This window comes from Trichosurus vulpecula, chromosome 1 (genome assembly GCF_011100635.1).
Source record: "Trichosurus vulpecula isolate mTriVul1 chromosome 1, mTriVul1.pri, whole genome shotgun sequence".
Taxonomy (NCBI): domain Eukaryota; kingdom Metazoa; phylum Chordata; class Mammalia; order Diprotodontia; family Phalangeridae; genus Trichosurus; species Trichosurus vulpecula.
In genome coordinates this window covers 441,508,683-441,531,464 of record NC_050573.1, presented here as the reverse complement: position 1 = coordinate 441,531,464, position 22,782 = coordinate 441,508,683, and the positions used below count along the sequence as shown (strand labels likewise).

At 36.6% G+C, this 22,782-nt stretch overlaps 1 protein-coding gene across 1 annotated transcript in view; it reads left to right on the top strand.

The window, feature by feature from the left end:
* Positions 1-15,225: 15,225 nt before the first annotated feature.
* Positions 15,226-22,782, top strand: part of POLK (DNA polymerase kappa) — a 55,840-nt gene continuing 48,283 nt past the window's right edge. The window contains exons 1-2 of the mRNA XM_036763314.1: positions 15,226-15,383; positions 18,803-18,922. Of these exons, the coding sequence (XP_036619209.1) occupies positions 15,252-15,383; positions 18,803-18,922 (252 nt within the window). The 5' untranslated portion in view covers positions 15,226-15,251. The remainder of the gene's footprint in view (positions 15,384-18,802; positions 18,923-22,782) is intronic.

Here is a 22,782-nt window from a genome sequence, read left to right as displayed (position 1 = left end):
GATAAACCCCAGTGGCCCCATATTACCTCTTGGATCGAATATAAGATGCTCCATTTGGCATTTAAAACCCTTCACAACCTGGCCTCTTCCTATCATCCTAGTCTTCTTATATTTTATTCCCCTCTGTGTACACTGCAATCCAGCTACACTGGCCTATTTGCTCTTCCTTAAATGTGATGTACTATCCCACAACTCAGTGCATCATTCCCTGTACCTGTAATGCTCAATCCTTCTGACTCATAGCTTCCCTAGCTTCCTTCAAGACCCAGCTCAAATCTTAACTTTTGCAAGTGGCCTTTCCAGGTACTTCTACCCCATTCTACTAGTCCTTTCTCTCAGAAATCACCTTCTATTCTCACTGAATGTCTTTTACCTACATGTTATCACCTTCATTAACTTATAAGCTTCTGGAAAGCATTTGTTTTTCCTTGTATCCCCAGTACTTAGTTTAACACTTAATAAATACCTGTAGACTGACTATCTCTTAAGTTATAGTCCTATATCATTTTCCCTTTCATCAATAAACTCTTTGAAAAAACAGTGTATATTAATTACCTCCACTTTCTCTCCTGTCACTTCTTATCCTCTTGCCATCTGGTTTCCACCTTCATTGCTAAACTGAAACTGCTCTCCAAAATTACCAGTGATCTCTTAATTGCCAAATCCAGTGACCTTTTTCTCAATCCTCATCCTTCTTGACTGATCTGTGTTAGACCTTGTTGACCACCCTCCTCTTTTGGATGTTTCTTCCTCACTGGATGTTCATTACCCTGCTTTCTTGGTTTTCCTCTTACCTGTCTGACCATGCTTTTCAGTCAGTCCCCTTTGCTAGATCATCATCCATGACTCATCCTCTATTACTCAGCGATCTGTCCTGTTCCCTCTTCTCTCTCTACACTATTTCTGCTGTCGATCTCATTCATTTTCATGGGTTTGGTTATTGATTAAAAGTGATCTGGAGGGCTTTAGACTTTTGAAGAAAGGTAGAGATTGGATTTGGGGAGGAAAATTTGGGACAACTTGAATATAAGTTGAAGGAGGAAGACTAGAACAAAAGGACCTGGGGAGGAAGAAGGAGAATTTGAAAGACTCAGGAGAAAGAAAGAACATATGTTGTGAAGGAGACAGAGAAGTAGAAGGAGACTCAAGAAGAAAATAGTAAAACAGGGTAAAAAGGAAATGGAAGTTGGATATGTGTATGGAGGTCCTAACAACGTGAAGACTAACAAGCAATTTGTTGTAGCAGTTCATCAGGGAAGCTGCTATCAGCACTGACAAGGACTTTGTGCTTCCATTGGGCTCATTTCCAAAATATGCTACTAAGGAGAACAGAAGAATGTTATCTAGAGGAGAAAGAGAAGGATCACTAAACATTGGGAGCTAAGAAACAGATAGGAAGCCTTTCCTAGAGGGGGCCAGACTTAAGAAAAGAAAGCAGCTTTTTATCCTCCAAGAAAAAATGATGTGGATCTATGGTGAGAATTCATCCATCCACTAAGGGTCAGGTGAAAAGGAAGAGTAGTAGAACTTGGTGTCTCCCTACTGATGGATACTGAGGCAGATTTGTATAGATGTCATTGATCACAGTAGTGAAAAGTTCTGTTGCTTCCTCTAGGCAAATAGCCTACAAAATGGAAGTTGCTCATTAGAATAAAAGTTTCTTAGAAATAAATATTTTATTCTATTCTTTGTGGATATAGATTTTCTTAGTTGAATCTTTAAAGTTACTTATTCCACATTTCTATTCATCTTTAAAAGTCAAGTGGCTTTAGTGGCCATCATATTGGGTCTGTGGTGTATTTGGGGGATTGTATTAATTTTCTATGTTCTTCTATGTTTCAGTCATTCTGATACACTAAGACCTCCTCCAAGATTTTTCTCTAAAAATTATTTTTAAAAATGAGAATTTTCCCTTAATTACTGTCTAGTTTCACCACCAAAATAATAATCACCCTTATTCTTTTTATATTTAGAAATATTATTTTTTTGTTTTTAATCAACTTTATTACCAGACATATTCCTCTACATAGTATGCCTTTCCTCATAATAACAAAGAATGAAAAAAATGAAAAAAAATAATTCATCAAAAACCACCAACACATCTACAGAGTCTGACAGTGCCACATCCGTAGTCCTCCCTCTCTGCATTTGTCACTCAAAACAACAGTGTGTCTGTCTCTTCTTTTTTACAGGGCCATGTTTGACCATCATAATTACATAGTTTTTGATATATAATTGACATATAATTATGTAGCTTCATTTTATTGTTCTTTGTATTCACATTATAGTCATTATGTATTGCTTGCTTTACTCAACATTAGTCTATATAAACCTTCCCAGGCATCTCTGAATTCTTCTTCATACTTGTTTCTCACAATCCAGTAATATTCCATTACATTCATTTTGTTTAGTCCAGTGATTTTCAAAACCTGTGCCTCAAATTTCTCTAGGAGTGCCTCAAAACTCCTTCCAATACCCCAAGTCTTCCACATTCCCCACCCTTTGCCCCTAGCTGTAGTATGCAACCTGCTTTCTGGGCTTGTTATCAAGAAAGTTACAGTAGCAGCTTTATCCTTAGAGATACAAAGCCTTCTTCTCAGTTTAAAGTCCCAGGAAAGTTTAAAAAAACAAAAGTTGGGGGCAGCTAGGTGGCGCAGTGAGCAGAGCACCAGCCCTGGAGTCAGGAGGACCTGAGTGCAAATCCAGCCTCAGACACTTGACACACTTACTAGCTGTGTGACCTTGGGCAAGTCACTTAACCCCAATTGCCCTGCCTTCCCCCTCCAAAAAAAATGAAAAAAACAAAAGGTGAAAGGGACAGGTGAGGGGAAAGTGAGGTAGAAGAATCCCCAGGAATAGATAATGAGTTTATCTGGAAACCTAACTGCCAGTAAATCCTTCTTTATTGCCAGCCAAAACTATGAGTAAAAACAAAAAAGTTTGAGAATGAGTAATATAGTCATTTACTCCCAGTTGATGGGTATCTACTTTGTTTTGCAGTTTTTTGCTACCACAGAAGGTGCTACTATGAATATTTTGGGGTATATAGAATCTTTCTTTTTGTCTTTCACCTTGTTGAAGTATTTGCTTGGCAGTAGGATCTCTGAGTCAAAGAATATAGACATTTTATTAATTTTTAGCATAATTTCAAATTGTTTTCAGTATTTCATAGGACTATATATATCTAGAACTAGAATGGTTCTCAGATGATTTCTATGGTTGGACCAATTCATAGCTTCAGCAACAATGTATTAGTGTGCCTATCTTCTCACATTCCCTCCAACACTGTGCATCATTTTGTATCTTTGCCAACACCTTTCTACTCTTTGGGAAATTACCTAAATATTCAGTGGTGGACTCAAATTACAAAACGTTTGAGGTTGGAAGAAATGTGCTTTTTTTTACCACTTGGTATTTCAAAAAGCTTAACAACAAAAAGCAGATTTTTTTTTTCCATTCACATATGCAATACTGTATATATCTCAAAACTGAAGTAAAAATCAATGCTCTGTGCTATCAGGTCATAAAATGTTTGACCCTTTCCTTTTTATAAAACATTTTTTAAAAATCACAGTAACTATCTATATGTATCTAGGTGTTCACATGTATGTATGCCTACATAGACACATATGTGTATACATATGCATATACTTATACATAGATACATTGTAAGTGATTTTCTCCTTGGTCCTGATTTTTTAAAAAAAAATTATAAGCCCTGCTATCCCTATGGGAAACTTATAGTATTTCCTTTAAATATTCAGGTTATTTCCTAAAGAGTAAAAAGGTAAGGACAAGGATGAAAAATGATAGAAATAGTTTATGTTGGAGGGGATGTGAGAAGACAGGCTCACTAATACATTGTTGGTGGAGCTATCAATTGGTCTAACCACAGAAAGCCTATAGTATACACCATCTCATTTTCATATTTTGTTATTTCGGTTTGAAGGGGAAGGAAATCTAGCACTAATTTTCCAAATACTTTTAAACCCAAAATAAAACTTTACTGTAATGCAGAAAAACATCCAGTTTGCAATAGCTGAAAGTCTGTAAGAAAAGTGATTAAAAAAAACCCTTATTAAACACAGACAAAACTCAAAAGCATCGATTTCGGGGCCATTTAAGCATAGCAGGAAACAGCCCTCAACCTAAGTAGAGCCAGTGGAAATAACTGGTTTATATATAGCACAGTGCAGTCCTTATTCAGAATGGCAACCGTAGGTCAAAGAGAAAAGGTTAAATTGCATTCATTGTTTAAGAAGACAAGGAAAAGCAAATTATATTTTTTGAAAGACTGTTATCCATGGCTAGAATAAAACAGATTTTGATGCTTCAAGGACGTAAGTTTCAATTATTGAGGAAATCTATGTGGAGCATTTCATTTCCTTATAAAAATGAATAAATCAAACCTTGCTGGACATATTTATATATCTGTTTTATGCATTGTTGCAAGAAATCTGACTCCTCTCCTCTTGGCACAGGTAGACCTGATCAAAATAAATAAATTTTATGATGATAACATTATTGTCATTTCTAAACTAATTATTTGAAATATCATCCACAAATTTTAAAAATGCAGATCTTGTTAAGACAAATTGCTATCTAACCACGCCTCTCTTATTTTGAATCTCTGCAGTTAATTTTTTTTAAAACCAAGCAGAAGACTATAGATTTTTTTCCTATTAAATTTCATCTTAAGGGATTAGGAGGGAAGAGAAGAAGAGATATAGAAATGGAGATGATTTAAAACAAAAAATATCCATAAGAATTTTTAAAATAAATTTGGCTCATGTTCAAGCCTGTGGAGATCTTTTTGAATCTTGACTTTGTCACTCCCTGTGTTATCTATCCCTCCCACATCTATGTCATCTGAGAATTTGATAAGCTGCTGTCTATCACTTTATCCAAGACTCTGGTAAATTAAACAGCAGAGTGCTAAGCACAGATCTCTGGGGCACTCTACTGGGTACCTGCTTCCAAGTCGATATCAAGCCATCTAATGACTACTTTGGGAGTCTCTTCATTCAGTCAATTGTAAATCTACCTAAAGGTACTGTTGTGTAACCCACATCTCTTCACCTTGTTCACAAGAACAAAATGAGAGGTTTTGCTCAAATCTAGATAAACTCTGTCTATAGCAATAGTGTTCGCCTTATCGTCCAATCTAGTAGCCCTGTCAAAAAAAGGACATACAAAGTTGGTCTATCATGACCTGTTCTCTATAAAACCATCCTGGCTCTTTGTGATTACTACTTCCTTTTCTAGAAATTCACTAAGCGTGTACAGGATTATATTGTACCTTCTAGGAGTTTGACAGAAATCAAAGTCAAGTTTACTGGTCTAGAGTTTGTAGACTATTCCCTTCTATTTTACAAAAGTGAGGACATTTGCTTGTCCTGCTTGCTTCAGTCTTTCAAAGATCACTAAGCCAGTAGCCATATTATCCTATTGTTTCAGTTTTTTTTTTGGCTGGTGATTTCATCTCTTGCCTCCTGTACCTTTATTTTAAGTAGCAGTTCTCTATTGGCCTTTGTTGTTGTTGCTGTTCTGTTCTTTCCGGTTCATAGGTTATTCACTTTGTCAGAGGCTGGCAAGGAGAATAGAACCGCCCGATATTGCTTAGCAGTTTATTAAAAAAAAGACAAAAATACAAATTTCATTTATTAGAGCAAAAAGTCTAGTTTCTCATGGGAAATGGGGGAGAAAGTCAGGAATGAAGTGGGATTAGCACTATCAGATCTCAAAACTATGATAAAAGCAGAATCATAAGACTTTAGTGCTATTTTTAAAAACATAAAAGTAGATCAGTGGAACAGATTAAATTAGCCAGGCCAGAAGCAACTATCTATTAAAACAAAAACCACAAATCATAGGGGACATGACCCCATGTTCAAGAGCTTCTGGGAAAATTAGAAAGCATTTAGGCAGAAAATGGATTGAGACCAGTATCTTAAATTTTATCTCTACCATAGCAAGGCTCAAACATATACTCAGCCTAAATATTAAAAATCATGAGATCATAGCTCTAGACCTGGGAGGGACCTCAGAGACCATCTAGTTCAATTCCCTCATTTTACAGATGAGTTAACTGAGGCACGGAGCTGTTGAGTGAAAAAGCCTATTGTATGTACCATTGTATGTTCAAGGTCACACAGGTAATAAGGATCAGAGATGGAATTTTAACCCATACTCTCTGACTCTTTCCACTGTTCTAAGCTGTATCACCCTCTCCAGTCCCCTCAAAATAAACAGAAAAGGGAGCACCTTTCAATACTAAGACTAGGGGGAACATTCTAAGACAAAGTCTTAGAAAGTCCTGTCACTTCTCTTTTCTCACCAGCATCTCATATCTGCCCCACAGAGAGTTGGACCAGATGATCTCTTAAGTTTCATTCCAGCTTTAGATGTATGATTATATAACCCTGCTCTTCATTCATACTGCTACCATCTTAGTTCATACACTAATACATATAGAACTGGAATATGCTTTTGGAATGTCTAACCTAACCTCCTCATTTTACAGTTGAGGAAGTTGAGCCCCAAAGAAATTGTTACTTGTTGGAGGTCACATATGTTGTATATCTAAAGTAGAATTTGAAACCCCCAGTTTGCAGACTGTATTCTTTCCATAGTACTATATGCTGCCTCCCCCTCATCTTTCAATTTGACTTGAGTAGCCTCCTAAGAGGTCACATCACCACCACACTCCCTTGGTAGAGTAATGTGGACTTTTAGACTCCTCCAGAATACACTACTACCTACTTGCCTCAAGCAGGGCCAAAGCTGCCAGTGCCAAGACCTCAAATCTTCCAGTCCTCTGCCTTCATGAGCAGAGATCCTCCTTTCCGTATTATTTGGTGACATAAATGCCTATTGCTCCTGAAAGAAATCATCAGTACAATGGATGACAGTGAAGGGTCCACAAAGATCTCAAAAAGCAAGAATTCTATCTAATGAGATGAAGTTGAACCATGTGAGATATCCATATACAGTTAGAACCAGAAGGAAACTTAAAGGTCATCTGTCCCAAGAGAAGTCTTACACTTTGGGTTAAAAAAAAAATCATCTTCATCAGATGAGTAGATGGGGTGTGGCCAAAGCAGATCCAGGGGCTTTAGTGAACCACAAGCTTAATGTGACTCACTCAAAAAGACTAATTCAGGGAGTGGATGTATTGGTTGAAGGCATTACTTGTATGTAATGGTCCCCAGGCTAGCTAGAAATTCACTGATATTGCATTTGTATTGCTGATATTTAAAGCAAAATATGAATGTCATGTCTCCTGGTGTCTTGTTCTGTAGCATCAGGTTAGGGCAAGAGGAAGCAGTGTGGTGTAGTGGTCAGAGAGTTGGCTTTGGAGACAATGAGACCTGCAGTCAAATGCCACCTCTGATTCACACTGGCTGCATGACCTCCACAAGTCACTCATGCTCTCAGTGTTCCACACAACTCTCAGATGGTCCTGGGCAGAGCAGGTGCTGGTCTGCATTGACAGAGGGTGTACTTCAATTAGAAGGAGCTCCCTGTAATTAGTGAAATCACAGGACTAATGTAAAAAAAATTCAAATGAGTTGGGTGGCGAAAATGTGCTGTAGCAAAAAGAGGCTTTTTTTTTTTGGAGGGGGGAAGGCAAGGCAATTGGGGTGAAGTGACCTGCCCAAGGTCACACAGCTAGTAAGTGTGTCAAGTGTCTGAAGCTGGATTTGAACTCAGATTGTCCTGACTCCAGGGCCAGTGCTTACTCACTGCACCACCTAGCTGCCCCCAAAAGAGGCCTCTCTTTCCCCCAACTCCCCAGGGGCATTACCCTTCCTATTGTTCTGGAATAAAAAAAACCCAAGAACTAATGTTTATATGAGTATATTATCCCGCTGTCACATGTGTACAGAGGTAGAAAGCTATTAAGTGACTTGTCCAAGATCTTTATATTGTTTGTTGTGTCTGACCCTTTGTGACCCCTTTTGGAGTTTTCCTGGCAAAGATACTGGAGTGGTTTGCCATTCCCTTCTCCAGCTAATTTTACAAATGAGGTAACTGGGAGGCAGCTAAGTGGTACAGTGAATAGAGCACCGGCCCTGGAGTCAGGAAAACCTGAGTTCAAATCCGGCCTCTGACGATTGACACTTACTAGCTGTGTGACCTTGGGTAAGTCATTTAAACCCAATTGCCCTTCCCCCCCTCCAAAAAGAAAAAATTAGAGCCATAAAAACAAATGAAGAAACTGAGGCAAACAGGATTAAGTGACTTGCCCAGGGTCACACACTTGGTATCTGAGGCTGGATTTGAGTTCAGGAAGATGAGTCTCCGTGAATGCAGACTTGACAGTCTATCCACTGCACCACTGCCAACCCACTGTCCAAGATTACAAAAGTAATAAACATCAGAAATAGGATTTGAACTCAAATCCTCAAACCAGTATTCTTTCTGCTGTACCAAGCTGTGTCAAATCCCACCACCCTGACCCCTCTAAACAGACTCTAGAAGGGAGCATCTTTCACAGTTAATGCTGGGGAAACATTGTAATTGTGTAGTGAGGTTGTTCCTGCTTCCTGCTGGTAGCAAAGGAGAGCCATAATAGTTTAGGCACTCTGTATAGCAAGTATCATTTTTTTCCCACTAAACTAATCAGTAATCTTTCTGCAGACAATACAAATGGTTAGTCATGTTACTCAGTTCTAAGCAGCAGGTTTAGTGGCTAGCGAGACTATACTATGTCAGTCACAATTCGGGGAAAGGTTTTGAGGTTTTTTTGGTTTTTGTTCTTTTTGTTTTACCTTTGAAAGAATGCTTTTCTCAAAATACGTTTATATAGGGGCCAGTTCAGTGCTCTACATAGAATAGATAAATTATTTTGAGGAAGGGAATAGAGAGCTGGCCTCAGAGTCAGGAAAACCTAGGTTCAGGTCCTGCCTTTGGCAAGATCCCTGACTTCTCAGGGCCTCTAGGCAATTCTCTCCAAAAGTAGTTACAGAATAGTGGTCCATCATCATTGTTGTAGTTTCCTCACTAGGCTAGAGCTCCCACACTCTGCAACCCAAAACCTCAAACTGTTTTTAGTTCAATAAGTCATATATTGTATTTAAATTCTTGTAGGGCTGCTGAATTACTAAATTCTCCACTGGCCAGTGCTTTTCACTACAGATGATAGTTTGATAGGTATGAAGTGACTGACCCCTTTCTTGCTAAGACTGCTCATGGTTGGAGAATTCAACTTTTTGGAAAAACAAAAATTTGTACATAATTCGTATGTTAAACTTTTTTCCTGTTTTTTAGCATACCTCTTTTCCTCTGGATCTTTTCAGTGTTATCTGGATATTTTTATTATTTTAAATAACCCTAGATTACCAGATCCTAGAGAAATTTAGCAATTTTTTAAAGCAGTAAGTATATTAGTCATTTGTTTTTTTCTAGTGAGTCAGGTCTGCTTAAATGACCTTCCAAGTCAGTTTCATTGGTGTCATTTTGAAAATTTTGTCGATTGCTGGACTGATTCTTTTTTGTATTGTTGAATTCCATATTTTAAAAAGTTATATAATTTGTAGCATTCATTTTTTTTAAAAGTTTCGAGTTCCAAATGTTCTCTCCCTCCCACCCCACCCCCCATACATTGAGAAGACAAGCTGTATGATATCAATTATACATATGAAGTCAGGCAAAACATTTTCATCTTAGCTATGTTGAGAAAAAACCAATAAAAAGCAAGAAACATAAGAAAAAAACTTAAAAGTATGCTTCAATCTGCACTCAGAGTTCATCAGTTCTATCTCTGAAGATGGATAGCATTTTTTTTTTATCATGATTCTTTTGGAATTGTCTTGGATCACCATATTGATCGGAATAGCCAAGTCTTTCACAGTTGATCATCATTACAACATTACTGTTACTATGCACAATGATCTCCCAGTTCTTCTCACTTCACTTTGCATCAGTGTCTTGCCATGTTTTTTTTCTGAAACCAAACCCCTTGTAATGTCTTATAGCACAATAGTACTACATTACAATAATATACCACAGCTTGTTCAGCCTTTCCTTAATTGATGAATCTCCCCTCAATTTCCAATTCTTTGTGAGCTCAAAAAGGGCTGCTAAAATATTTTTGTACGTATAGGTTCTTTTCCTTTATTGTTGATCTCTTTGGTATATAGATCTAATAGAGGACTTAAGTAGGCAGTTTTAGTCTTTGGGGCATAGTTCCAAATTGTTCCCTAGAATGGTTGGACCACTTCACTACTCTATCAGTTATTTTTCTAATGAAATGTTTCACATTTTTATTTTATCATTCTTTTGATTATGTTTTATTGTTTCTTGATGTCTCATGGAATCATTAGCTTCCACTTTCCCAGTTCTGATTTTTAAGAAACTATTTTTTTCAGTGAGCTTTTGTACCTCCTTTTCCATTTGGCCAATTCTGCTTTTTAAGGATTTCTTTTCTTCAGTCCATTTTTCTGCAACTTTTTCCATTTGGCTTATTCTGTTTTTTTAAGGTGGTATTTTCTTTCTTTGGTGTGTGTGTTTCTGGCAGAATGAATTCCTTTATTCAATACAGAAAGAAGAGAACCAAGAGGAATTGCATGAAGGTATAGAGGGTTATATTCTCAATATGAAAGAGGTTGAGATGACAAAATATGCAACTATAGAATCAATATTTTTGGATATTTGCTCACTGTTGTTGAAGAAAGATATATGATAAGAGATTGCATTTATAAACAAAGTATCAGGATAAACAGCAAAAATGTGTATCAGAAATCTGGAAAGGGAGAGTAGGATGATGGAATTACGCTACTTCCCACCTATAGTGAAAACACTAGGATGCACATTTATGGTGTGGCTCAAAAGAAAGTTATACCATAAAAGATAAACACATATTGTCCTGCCACCTCATTTATCTTTATTTTGTTTTTAACATTCACAATATTTGTACTAGTACAGTGAAGAATTATAAGATGTTAGAACTGAAATGAAATTCAGAGATCACCTGGTCCATGTCTTTCATTTTACAGAGGAGAAAACTGAGGCATAGAGACATGAAGTGACTTGTGAGAGGCTTTACAGCTGGTAAATGGTAGTTCTGGAACTAGAATCCAAGTTTCCTGTATCATAATTTGGTACTCACTATTGCAATGCATTTTTTTCTTTAAATTAATTTATTTAATTTTAGTTTTCAACATTCACTTCCATAAGTTTTGAGTTTTACTCCACCTCCCTCCCTCTTGCCCTCCCCAAGATAGCATGCAATCTGATAAAGGCTCTACATATACATTCTTATTAAATATATTTTCACATTAGTTATGTTGTAATCTTGTAGAATCATGGTTTTTAATCCATTCTGCCATCCACTTCCGTTTTATGGGAGAGTTCATCCCATTCACATTCACAGTATGATTACTATCTGTGTCTTTGTCTCCATCCTATTTGCCTTGCCCCTCCATTTATGCTTGTATTTCTCCTTTCTCCCTTTCCTTCCTCAAGAGAGTTTTGCTTTTGACCACCGCATCCAACAGTCTTCCCTCCCTTCTATCAGCCCTCTCCCTTTTTTTTCCCTTTTCCCGTACTACTTCTTCCCTCCCTTCCTTCCCACCCCCTCCCTTTTCTTTTCCCTTTCCCCTCCTACTGCCTATAGGACAAGTTAGATTTCTGTACCTAACTGAGTATGTTATTTCCTTAAGGTGGTATTTTCTTCAGTGTTTTTTTGTCTGCCTCTTTTATCAAGTTGTTAATTCTCTTTTCATAATTTTGTCACATCACTTTCATTTCTTTTCCCAATTTCTCCTCTACCATTCTTACCTCTTCCTTTAACTCTTCCAAGAATTCTTGTTGGCCTTGTGTCCAATTAGCATTTTTCTTTGGAGCTTCGCTTGTAGTTATCTTCACATTGCTGCCTTCTAAGTTTATGCCTTGTTCTTCCCTACCACTGTAATAGCTTTTTCAGGTCAAGTTCTTTTTTTGTTGTTTGCTCATTTTCCCTATTTCTTCACTTAGAACTTTATGTTAATGTTGTGCTCTGCTCTCCTGGGGGTGGGGAGGCAGTGTTCCAAGGTTCAGAACTTTTTGTGTCGTAGCTTTCAGAGCTAGTTTTGGGGGCCGGCTAGTTTGTGGTTCTTCCAAGGTGGTGTGATTCAGGAAGAGATATAGTTGCTGTTTTCCTAGGCTACACTCTGGTCTTTACCCTGGTTCCTTATAGCCACAAATATTAGTTCTCCTCTTGGCCCTGGAACTCCAGCGAGAGCCCCTACTCTGTTGTTACCAATCACAACAGCTTCTTTCCACGCTGGCACTGTGACCCAGAACTGCTTGTGGGCAATAGTTGCCAATCAGCGCCATTTGCACCCAGTGCCAGCCAAAGGTCTCTTGTAATCTACTTTTGACCAATCGTCTGATCTCCTTACCATCTCTGACCTGAATGCTAATGCTACTGTCAACAGCCACTTCCCTTTAGAATCTTAAAATGTTTTTTTTGATAGTGGTCCTAGTATGAATTTGCATAGTTTTATGGCTTTCTCCAGAAATGCTTGGTAGCTCTGGAGTGGAGGCAGAGAGAGGATACAGTGTGATAGTTTCTCAGGGATTCTCAGGGCAGGGATTAACAATGTAAAAGGTCGAGGGGCTGTGTTTCTAGAGTGTAGTAAGTACCTTAATGTACCTGTGTGTGGGGTTGTAAACTAGTAAAGCCAGAACAAGAGTGATGGAGTGGGAGAAAAGGCAATAGCTGAGGGACTAGATGGTCACAATCAGGACAAAGAGCAAAGTTCAGATGGAATGAAAGGATCATGGAATTCTAACTTGGAAGACCTTGAGATCACCCGGTTTAAATCCCTCGTCTTCCATATACATAGACTTGAATGTGGATAAGAGGAGTAAATGTGTTGTTTGTTTCTTCTTTCTTACCCACCCCTATCACTGCCTACTGTACCAGGAAGTAATTAAGCCACTTGGCATCACAGTCAGGATGTGTTTAAACCCTGGAAACAGTGAGGAAGCACTTGTTCTTGTGTTCAGTCTTCATAGAGTATCCAGGAAATAAGAAAGAGTCCTTGATGGTTTTTTTTTTATAAATGAGGATGTTGAGGAGAGAAAATAAATGCTTATTAATTGAAAAAGAAAAGATAAGAAAGAACCCTAACTCTTCTAAGGATGTGAAGTACAAATGACATGTTGATGTGTTAATAAAGAGTATGGTTCAAAGATCAATGAAAGGATTCAGAGAGCTGAAATATTCCCTAAGAAGGGATTTTTAATCTTTTTTTGTGTGTGTCAGTCATTAAATATTTATTAAATGCCTACTATGTGCCAGGCACTGTGCTAAACACTGGGGATAAAACTTAAAAAAAATTTTTTTAAGTCCTTGCCCTCAAGGATCTTATAATTTAGTGGGAGAAAACAACACACAAAAAGAAGTTGGGGTGGGAGGAGGAGGAAAAGAGAGTGACAATATCCAGCAGCTGCTGCTTGATGAATTTCAGTCCAAGGAATGCAAACAGGTGGGAAATGAATGAAAAAGACGGCTGACAGGGTGCCCCCTTTTGAAGACTTTGGGAGGAGCTTAGCCTTCTAATCAGGAATTATTTGCTTGAGCCCACCAGTCAGAGGGGCAGAGGGTACTACGGGTACTGATGAGGTGAGAATGAGTACCAAAGCTGATTCAGTATCATAGGAAGGATGATGCAGTTTCCTAATGATAAGGTTTCCTGGAGGCATTATGTAATCTAGTACAAAAGCATAATCTGGTAGGCGGTGAATGTGCTGGGCACTGTACCCATTTCATGGTGAAGCCTTTGGGTCTCTTCTCAGAATAATGTTTTTAAATTACAAAGGAAGCCTATTATACTGAAATACAAATATCTCATATATATATATATACACACATGTATACACATGTGTATGTGGATAGATATGTATGTGTGCATATATGTATATATCCCCAGACCCCAGGTTAAAAACTCATGCTCTAAGACAAGGAGAACTGGAAACTGAGCTCAAGACTGGAGACCAGGACCTTATATTTGAGCAGCAAGTAGAAAGCATCAGGGAGCCCAGTAATTTTTGAGGAGCTGCATTATGGGAGATCCTTTGCTTAGAATCACACCTTTGGCATTAAGAATATGACCTGAAGGTATTAATTGGGAAATTTTGAAAATTTGAAGGTGGGGTTGAAAGTCTTTGTTGGTGTTTCCTTTGTTTTCACTTTTTCTGTATTATTGTTGTATTAAAACTGCTTTGAATTGGAAATTGAGGGGATGCCCATCAATTGGGGAATGGCTGAACAAGTTGTGGTATATGAATGTAATGGAATACTATTGTTCCATAAGAAATAGTGAGCAGGCAGACTTAAGAAAAACCTGGAAAGACTTGCATGAACTGATGCTGAGTGAAGTGAGCAGAACCAGGAGAACATTGTACACAGTAACAGCAATATTGTGTGATGACCAACTTTGTTAGACTTAGCTCTTCTCAGCTCTTCTAAGACAATTCTAAAAGACTCATGATGGAAAATGCTATCCACATCCAGAGAAAGAACTGAATACAGATTGAAGCATGCCATTTCTCTTTGTTGTTGTTGTTTTTTTCTTTCTCATGGTTTTTCCCTTTTGTTCTGATTCTTCTTTTACCACATAACTAATATGGAAATAAGTTTAATATGATCATACTCATATAGTTTATATCAGATTGAATGTTGTCTTGGGGAGAGGAGAGTGGAGGAATGGGGGGAAATTTAGAACTCAAAATCTTATAAAAGCGAATATTGACAACTAAAAATAAATTAACTAATTTTTAAAAATAAGGGAAAAAAACTGCCTTCAATACACTGTGTACCAGGATGCTTCCTGATAATTGAGATTGTCCTAGGATACAGGGTAGGGACTCTGGGCCAGAAGCAGAGAATTCTTCCTCCAAAAAAGCCCTTCACACCAAAAGTAACCTCAGCCCAAAGTGTTACAAAAACAGTTGTGTTAAAATAACTAACCGCTAAAATCACTAAATACACCTTATAGAAATCATATTCTGTCAGCTGAAAGAGGCTTTAGGGATCATCTAGTCCAACCCTCTCATTTTGTAGGTAAGGAGATTGAGGCCTAAAGAAAGAAGTGATTTGGCCAAATTCACCCAATGAGTCATTGGTAGAGATGAGAAAAGAATGCTGTTTACCTGATTTTCAGGGCATTGTTTTTCCCACTGCATTGATGATTTCCTTTTAAAAAGTAGTGCTTAATTTTTATCCTTTTTCAGGTGATTAACATCTAAAAATTTTCACAATGGACAGTACAAAAGAGAATAACAATGACAAAGATGGGCTTCTTCTTAGAATGGGACTCAATGATAACAAAGCAGGAATGGAAGGATTAGATAAAGAGAAAATAAATAAAATTATCATGGAAGCCACCAAGGTATGTTTTTGTTTCTCTTCATTAATTTCTTAAATAGAGGTAAATTGTTATTTCTAAAACAATGATTAAATTTTTACTCTCATTTTAAAAATAAGAAGTTAACTTCAATTATGTTTTAAAGTAGTTTAATTTCTTCTCTAAGTTATTATTCTTCCTGTATCTGATGTAGTACTGAGCATATAAAGGATCAAACTGAATGGAATGCTTATTTCATTATTAATTTTTGGTGGTTTTAATCAACAGATTTTGATTGTTAAGTAAGTCATGGTTTACTCCCATCCCTATTGATCTGCATCTTTTGCTCCCTAAATTCTACAATAATTTGCAGTCATTTTATGTTGATAACATAGTTTAGTAAAGGGTTTATTGATATCCATCTGTGGGTAGGGTCATTAATTATCCAGTGGTGCTGTGGAGATATTGGTGAACACTAGCAAAGGAAGGAGTGGATTGTGAACATCTTTGAACTTAGCTGCGCTGTGCTAGGTTGTGTAGGTGATATAAGAAAGCAATCAAATTTTATTTTATTTTATTTGTTTATTTTGGTGCTGAATCTCCCTATCACATCCAGAGTGAGATCAGGACTCACAAGTCCCATCCCAGTATTGATCGTCAAGGAAGTTTTAACCTGCTCTGTTTTTCCAACCTAGGCCAGTCAGACCCTCATTAGGTAGCCTGGTAGTTATCTGCTCCTGGGGGCTCACCATATTGGTGCAGGCATAGAGCATACACACAATAGGTGTTAGCCCTACCGCCCCTCAATATTCCCAAAACTCAAGCGATCCATTAGTCTCAGCCTCCCCAGCAACAAGAGCTACAGTGCTTAGGCTACCATACCCAACTGTCAGTCAACTTTAAAGATTATGTAGGGATAGTAAATCTGTCAAAACGTGCTCATGGGAACAACAGGAGAACCTCTGGGACTGGGTTGGGGTGGGGGGGGGGGAGAGAGAGAGAGAGAGAGAGAGAGAGAGAGAGAGAGAGAGAGAGAGAGAAAGAAGTGAGGGAAGAGTAGATAGTGACAGCAATTTCAGTGTCAGGACCATCAGCAGACACACAGCTGTAGTCATTCATAATGCTGTCATAGATGAAAGGACCAAGCAAAAACAGGGTAGGAATTATGGGACTAACAAGAAATATGGCAACAACAAATTATTTAATAATGATTAGGAGTCAAAGAATATTGGTGCTGGGTAGTGCATGAGAAAATTGGAGGACTAAGACAAGACAGTTGTAGCAGTTTTTGATGTTTAATTAACTTTTTTTTTGCCCAAATAACCATTAGAGATGGGGACCCACATATACAGACTCTTCAATCAATAAACATTTATTAAGTGCCTACTATCTGCCAGGCACTGTGCTAAGTGCTTAAGAGAGTAATGCATCTCTCTTTGTTGAGACATATTCTTTGCATAGGTTTATAATTCTTAGGTCTTTCGATCCTAGATAAGTCACCAAATTACTTATTCTTGTCTCTAGGGATTGCTCAGTTCATTTGCTTCATCCTCATTATTACCAGTGTGTATTTCTAACTTGTGGTTGGGCTTATCCAGCCCTGTTGCAGATCTGGCTGTGATCTCTGTCTCTTTGCCCAATGTCCCTTAAACACAACATTCTTTTATGTTTTCTAACAATTTTTATGGTAAGCAACTATATAAGATCATATTTGGAAATAAACAAATAGAAAAAGTTCAGAAGTAACAAATTAAATCTCAAAGGTTTACAGAGCAATGTCTCTGGATCTCGATTGCAAAGTTGAGTTCTAATCCTAATTTTTTCCTTGGTCATTGATCCCCAGACTTTAAGGTGAGGACCCCTGGGGGCTTTAACATTATTATAAGGAGTTCTATCAAACCTAGACAATGCATAAGAAGCATTGTCATTTTTGTATCATAGGAGCATAGGTTTAGAGCTGGAAGGGACACTAGGGATCCTGTTGTCTTATTTAAAGAAGAAGGAACTAAGGCCCACAGAGGTTGTGAGTGACTTGCTCAAGGTCACACAGGTAGTCAGTGGCAGAGCCAGAATTCAAATTCAGATAATAGGACTTCAAATACAACTTTGTTCCCATTACATTTAGCTCCAACCAGAATTGTTCTGGTGACTTGGCATAATAAGTAAACATACCTTCCACAGGTTGAATAAATACCTCATATACATATGTGTATGTTAAGTGTATTAAATTCAATTAATAAAACAGATTCATTGAAAATTAATACTGCATTATGTATTTTGTCAGTCAATGGATTCTAATAGTACAGCTACCATCATATCAGATCCTTCTTCTAAATCGATGTTGAAGACCACTGTCATAGGTGTTAATTTCTGTTATCTTCTGAAGCTCCTTGATTCCCTGGGTTTCCTTCACTCTCTCAGGAGTTCCTGATACTCTAACACAATTTTCTTTTCTTACATCCTCTACATTTCCACCCCTAACCCCACCCCACCTGACCCTTTTGTTTTTTCAGTAACTGCCTTTTCTTCTTCTTTTAGAGGTAGCTGGTGGTGCAGTAGATAGCGCACCAGGCCTAGAATCTGGAAGCCTCAGACAGTTACCAGCTATGTGACCCTGGACATGTCACTTGACCTCTTGGTGGCTCATTTTCTTCATCTGTAAAATGGGAATAATAACAGCACCTATCACTCAGGTTTGCTGTAAGAATCAAATGAGATAATAGTTGTAAAAAAAAAAAAGCATTTAATTAGTCCAGTGCCTGGCATATAGTAGATACTGTATACATGGTTATTCCCTTCTCTTTCCTTCTCCAAGGAAGTGGCAAAGGATGTATATTGAGTGTTAATGACAAGATATATGTAGCTGAACTAAGCTTCATTTGCCTTACACAGACCAGATTAGGTTTGTCTTAATCCTGCTTCTTTAATAGACATTTTTTCATAATTTCCACCAAAATTTAGACTTATATCTACAGTAGAGAACAAATGAATAGATTGTATTTCTGTTTATTACCTATTTTCCCAAACTAATAGTTGGGAATAGAATATTTCAATAGAGTAGGGTTTTGCCCTAATCTAAATGACTAGTGAAAATTTTTGCATTTCCCCAGTCTTCTGCAACATACCAGAGATCCAGATATAGCAAAATATTTTAATTTATCCCTTCACCAGAGTAAAGTTCAGTTCAGCAAACAAAATGAATGAATGGCTCTAAAAATAGAAGTATAAGCCACCAGCCTGCTTCTTATTCTTACCTGCTATATACATTATTCAGCAGTAATCTATAGATTATATAAATTGTTCTACAAAATGAGAATTAAAACCTCCTTTAGATTGTTTTTAAGGTAATGCTACATAAGAAAATTGAGGGGTCATCTTTAGAGATTTTTAGTCTCTCATAAATTATGAGGAAATGAAATGAGTTTCTGGAAACATTTTTCCTATGCTTTTTGTTTTTGTTATAGGGGTCTAGATTTTATGAAAATGAGCTCAAAAAAGAAAAGCAAGTAAACCAACGAATTGAAAATATGATGCAACAAAAATCTCGAATTACCACCCAGCAGCTCTGGAAAGCACAATTACAGGTAATAATGAAATTGTTGGTATTTAATAGTGGTTAGCATGTACTTTGAGGATGGAGAAGAGATGAGAAGAACAGCACATCCTTCCTGCTGCTGTTGCCATTATATGATGCAGTATGTTCAAGTATTATCTGAAAAAGATGACTTTTGTCTAATGCCCTTTAAATTATGAAGCAGAAAATTGGGGCAGGCTATATGGTATATTAGTATCTCGAGAGAGTTCATTTAGCTGAAAAGCATCCAGGCAATTCTGTCTTCAAATCTGATCCACAGAGAAGCCTTTTCATCAACATGAAATGATTAAAATTTCAATTTACGTAATAAAATCTGTCTCTTGTGATATAAGCACTAGAGTTGAGGATTTTTAAAAATCACAATATATAACATGTTCTTCATTGTTTGAGCGACTCTTTCCATTATAGCAAACCCTTTGCCTGGCTTCTTGAACTTCTGCACCTAAAATGAAAAGCATGCCTGATGGAGAAAACTCCTCTTGCACTTCCATATTATGAATGAATAAAAAAGCATTTATTAAGTCCTGACTATGTTCCAGGTCCAGGCACGTACAAATATGAAAAGTAAGACAGCTTTTGCCCTTAAGAAACTTAAATTCTTTTAGGAAGAAAGAACATATATAGAGTGGTAGTGACCAGGGAGGAATTTTTTGGTTAGAAAAAGTCACAGAGGTGGTGAATGGAGTTGTACAGCAAATGATTGTCATGTCCTTCCAACAGCAGTAATGTTTATTTAATTACTATAGTCACAGTAAGAGGGGGAAAGCAGGTTGGGTGATATATGTGGAAGTGGGGAGGAGTTCAATATGACAGATGTGAAGCTGGCTGGGAGAGTTTTACTTTAAGGGTTCCTTCCCTTTGCAGTTTATTCTCTTCCCTTTGTAGTAATAATAATAATGATAATCTCTTCAGTACTCATGGTTGTGAATTTAAAAAAATTTTTTAAATGGTTAGTGTGTTGATGATGTCAATTAAGATATAAATTTTTAACAAAATACAACAGGGTCAAATTTTGATTATGGTTAAAGTTGACCTTTTTTACCATTTACTTTTTTTTTTGTTATTCTGAACTTGACAAATCCTAACAAACATGAACATTTTCATATACAAAAAATAACACACAAAAAGATGATTGTATATTAAACCATGAATTTCCAATTATACAATTTTTTACATTATACATGCTTTTTAATAAAGGATATAATAAAGACCTATTCATAGCTCCACCACTAGTCCATTAGTGTGCCTGTTCTTTCATATGCCTTCTAACAATTGCCTTTTTCTTTTTTTGTCATGCTTGCCAATTATGTGAGTGTGAGGTTGAGACAAAGAGTTGTTTTAATTTGTATTTTTCTTATTATTGGTGATTTGGAGGATTTTTTTCATGTGGTTGCAAAAAAATCAATCTTTTTGTAAACAACAGGCTGATCTTTTTGTGAAAACTAAATAGTCACAATTGTAAACATAGAAATACCATTAATTTAGATAATTTGGGAAAATTTAATATCACTTAAATCAGATACAAAATGGAGTATCTCATACATTTGTCACAAAGTCTATATATAATGTATTCCAACTCCAAATCTAGCCATGACATAATTATTTTAAAATTTTATGCAATCAACATTCTTGGGCTTTTGCACACCTTATTGTTGTTTTTACTTTGTAACCTTATTTCAGCTAATGGTTTTAAAACTGTTTCTTTCAAAGTATTACATGCATTAGTATTACCTCTATTGAATAGATAGCAAATTCTATATTCCTAAAAGAACTTACAGTATGAAAGAACTAGAAACATGTTATATTATGAAACAAAACATAGGGTTGTTAACTGCCTGTTATTTTGGAAGTATTATGTGTGGGTTTTCTTCTGATTTTTGAAAGGAGAGTTGCAAGAATATATGTTGATTATTGGTTCTATTATTGGGCTTCTCTGAAGGAAAGTATGTAAATGGTAGATAACTGAAAACAAATGGAGTAGGGCTATATGTCAGAAGTGTAGAATCTGTGAGAAAGAGATACCTAGGAAAGAACTCTGAAGCAAAATTCTCTGATGAAAGTCTCATTTCCAAGATATACAGAGAACTGATTCAAATTTATAACCATTTCCCAATTGATAAATGGTCATTGGATATGAATAGGTAGTTTTCAAAGGAAGAAACACAAGCTATTAGTGGCCACATGAAAAATGTTTCAAAGCACTGATAATTAGAGAAATTCATATTTAAAATAGCTGTTAGTTCTCTACCTCACACTTCATCATATTGGCAAAGATGACCAAAAATGAAAATGGCAAATGTCAAATCAATAAACATTTATTACATGCTGACTACATATTAGGCATTATGCAGTTAGGCTGGGGAAAAAGAGGTACATTCATGCATTGTTGGTGGAGCTGTAAATTGGTTTAACCACTTTGGAAAGCAGTTTAGAACTGTGAAAAGGTAATAATTTATGTGTATACCCTTTGATCCAGTGATACCACTATTAGGTCTGTACCCCAAAGATATCAAAAAAGATAACTTTTCCCCTAACTATAGATCTGAAGAAGAATTTGCTCCGTGTTTTTCTAGTTTATGATGTGACTTTTTATAGTTAAGTCATGTACTCATTTGCAGCTAATCTTGGTATAAGGTGAGGGGTGTTGTTCTAAATCTAATTTCTTCCAATATTGCTTTCCAGTTTTCTCAGCAGATTTTATCAAATATTTCTTATCCCAGTAACTGGAGTTATTGTATTTATCAAGCAATAGGCTACTAGATTTGTTTACTGTTGCGTGTTGTGTATCTAATCTTTTCCACCAATTAATCTCTACTTTTTAACCTGTGCCATATATATTTTTTTAATTATTCCTTTGTAGTATAAATTGAGATCTCTTGGATCTCTTCATTCCTACTTTTTTCATTATTTTTTCTGGGATTCTTTTTTTTTTTGGAGGGGAGAGGCAAGGCAATTGGGGTTAAGTGATTTGCCCAACTTCACACAGCTAGTGTCAAGTGTCTGAAGCTGAATTTGAACCCAGCTCCTCCTGATTCCAGGGCTGGAGCTCTATTCATTGCACCACCTAGCTGTCCCATTTTCCTGGGATTCTTGATCTTTTGTGCTTCCATGTGACTTTCATTATTGTATTTTCTAGTTCTATAAAGTAGTTCTTTGGTAGTATGGTATTAAATAAGTAAATTAATTTAGGCAGTATTGTCATTTTGCCCATCCTAACCATGGGCAGTTAATATTTCTCTAATTAATTAGGTCTGTATTTCTGTACCTGTATTTCCTTGGTTCTTCTGTGTACCCTGATATAGACCGCTAAGTATTTTAAACATTCTGTAATTATTTTAAATAGAATTTTCCTTTCTATCTCTTCTTTCTGAGTTTTATTGGTACTATACAGAAGTACTGATGATTTGTGTGTATTTTATATCTTGTAACTTTGCTAAAATTATTCATTGTTTCAATTAATTTTTAGCTGACTCTCTCTGTTCTTTTAAGGTCACCATCATATCTGCAAAAAGTGATAATTTTGTTCCTTCCTGTGCTTATTCTCTCAATTCTTTTTTCTCATCTTATTGTGATAGTCAGTATTTCTAGTACTTTGTCAAATAGAAGTGATGACAGTGAGCTTCTTTGTTTCACCCCAGTTTTACTGGAAAAGGATTCTGGTTTTTCCTTGTTACATATAATGCTGGCTCATGGTTTTAGATCTGTAGTGCTTATTTTGTTAAAGAAAGGTCTCTTTATTCCTATATATCTCTCTCTCTCTGTGTGTGTGTGTGTGTGTGTGTGTGTGTGTGTGTGTGTGTTTTAACAGATACAGGGTTTGCATTTTGTCAAAGGGTTTTTCTATATCTG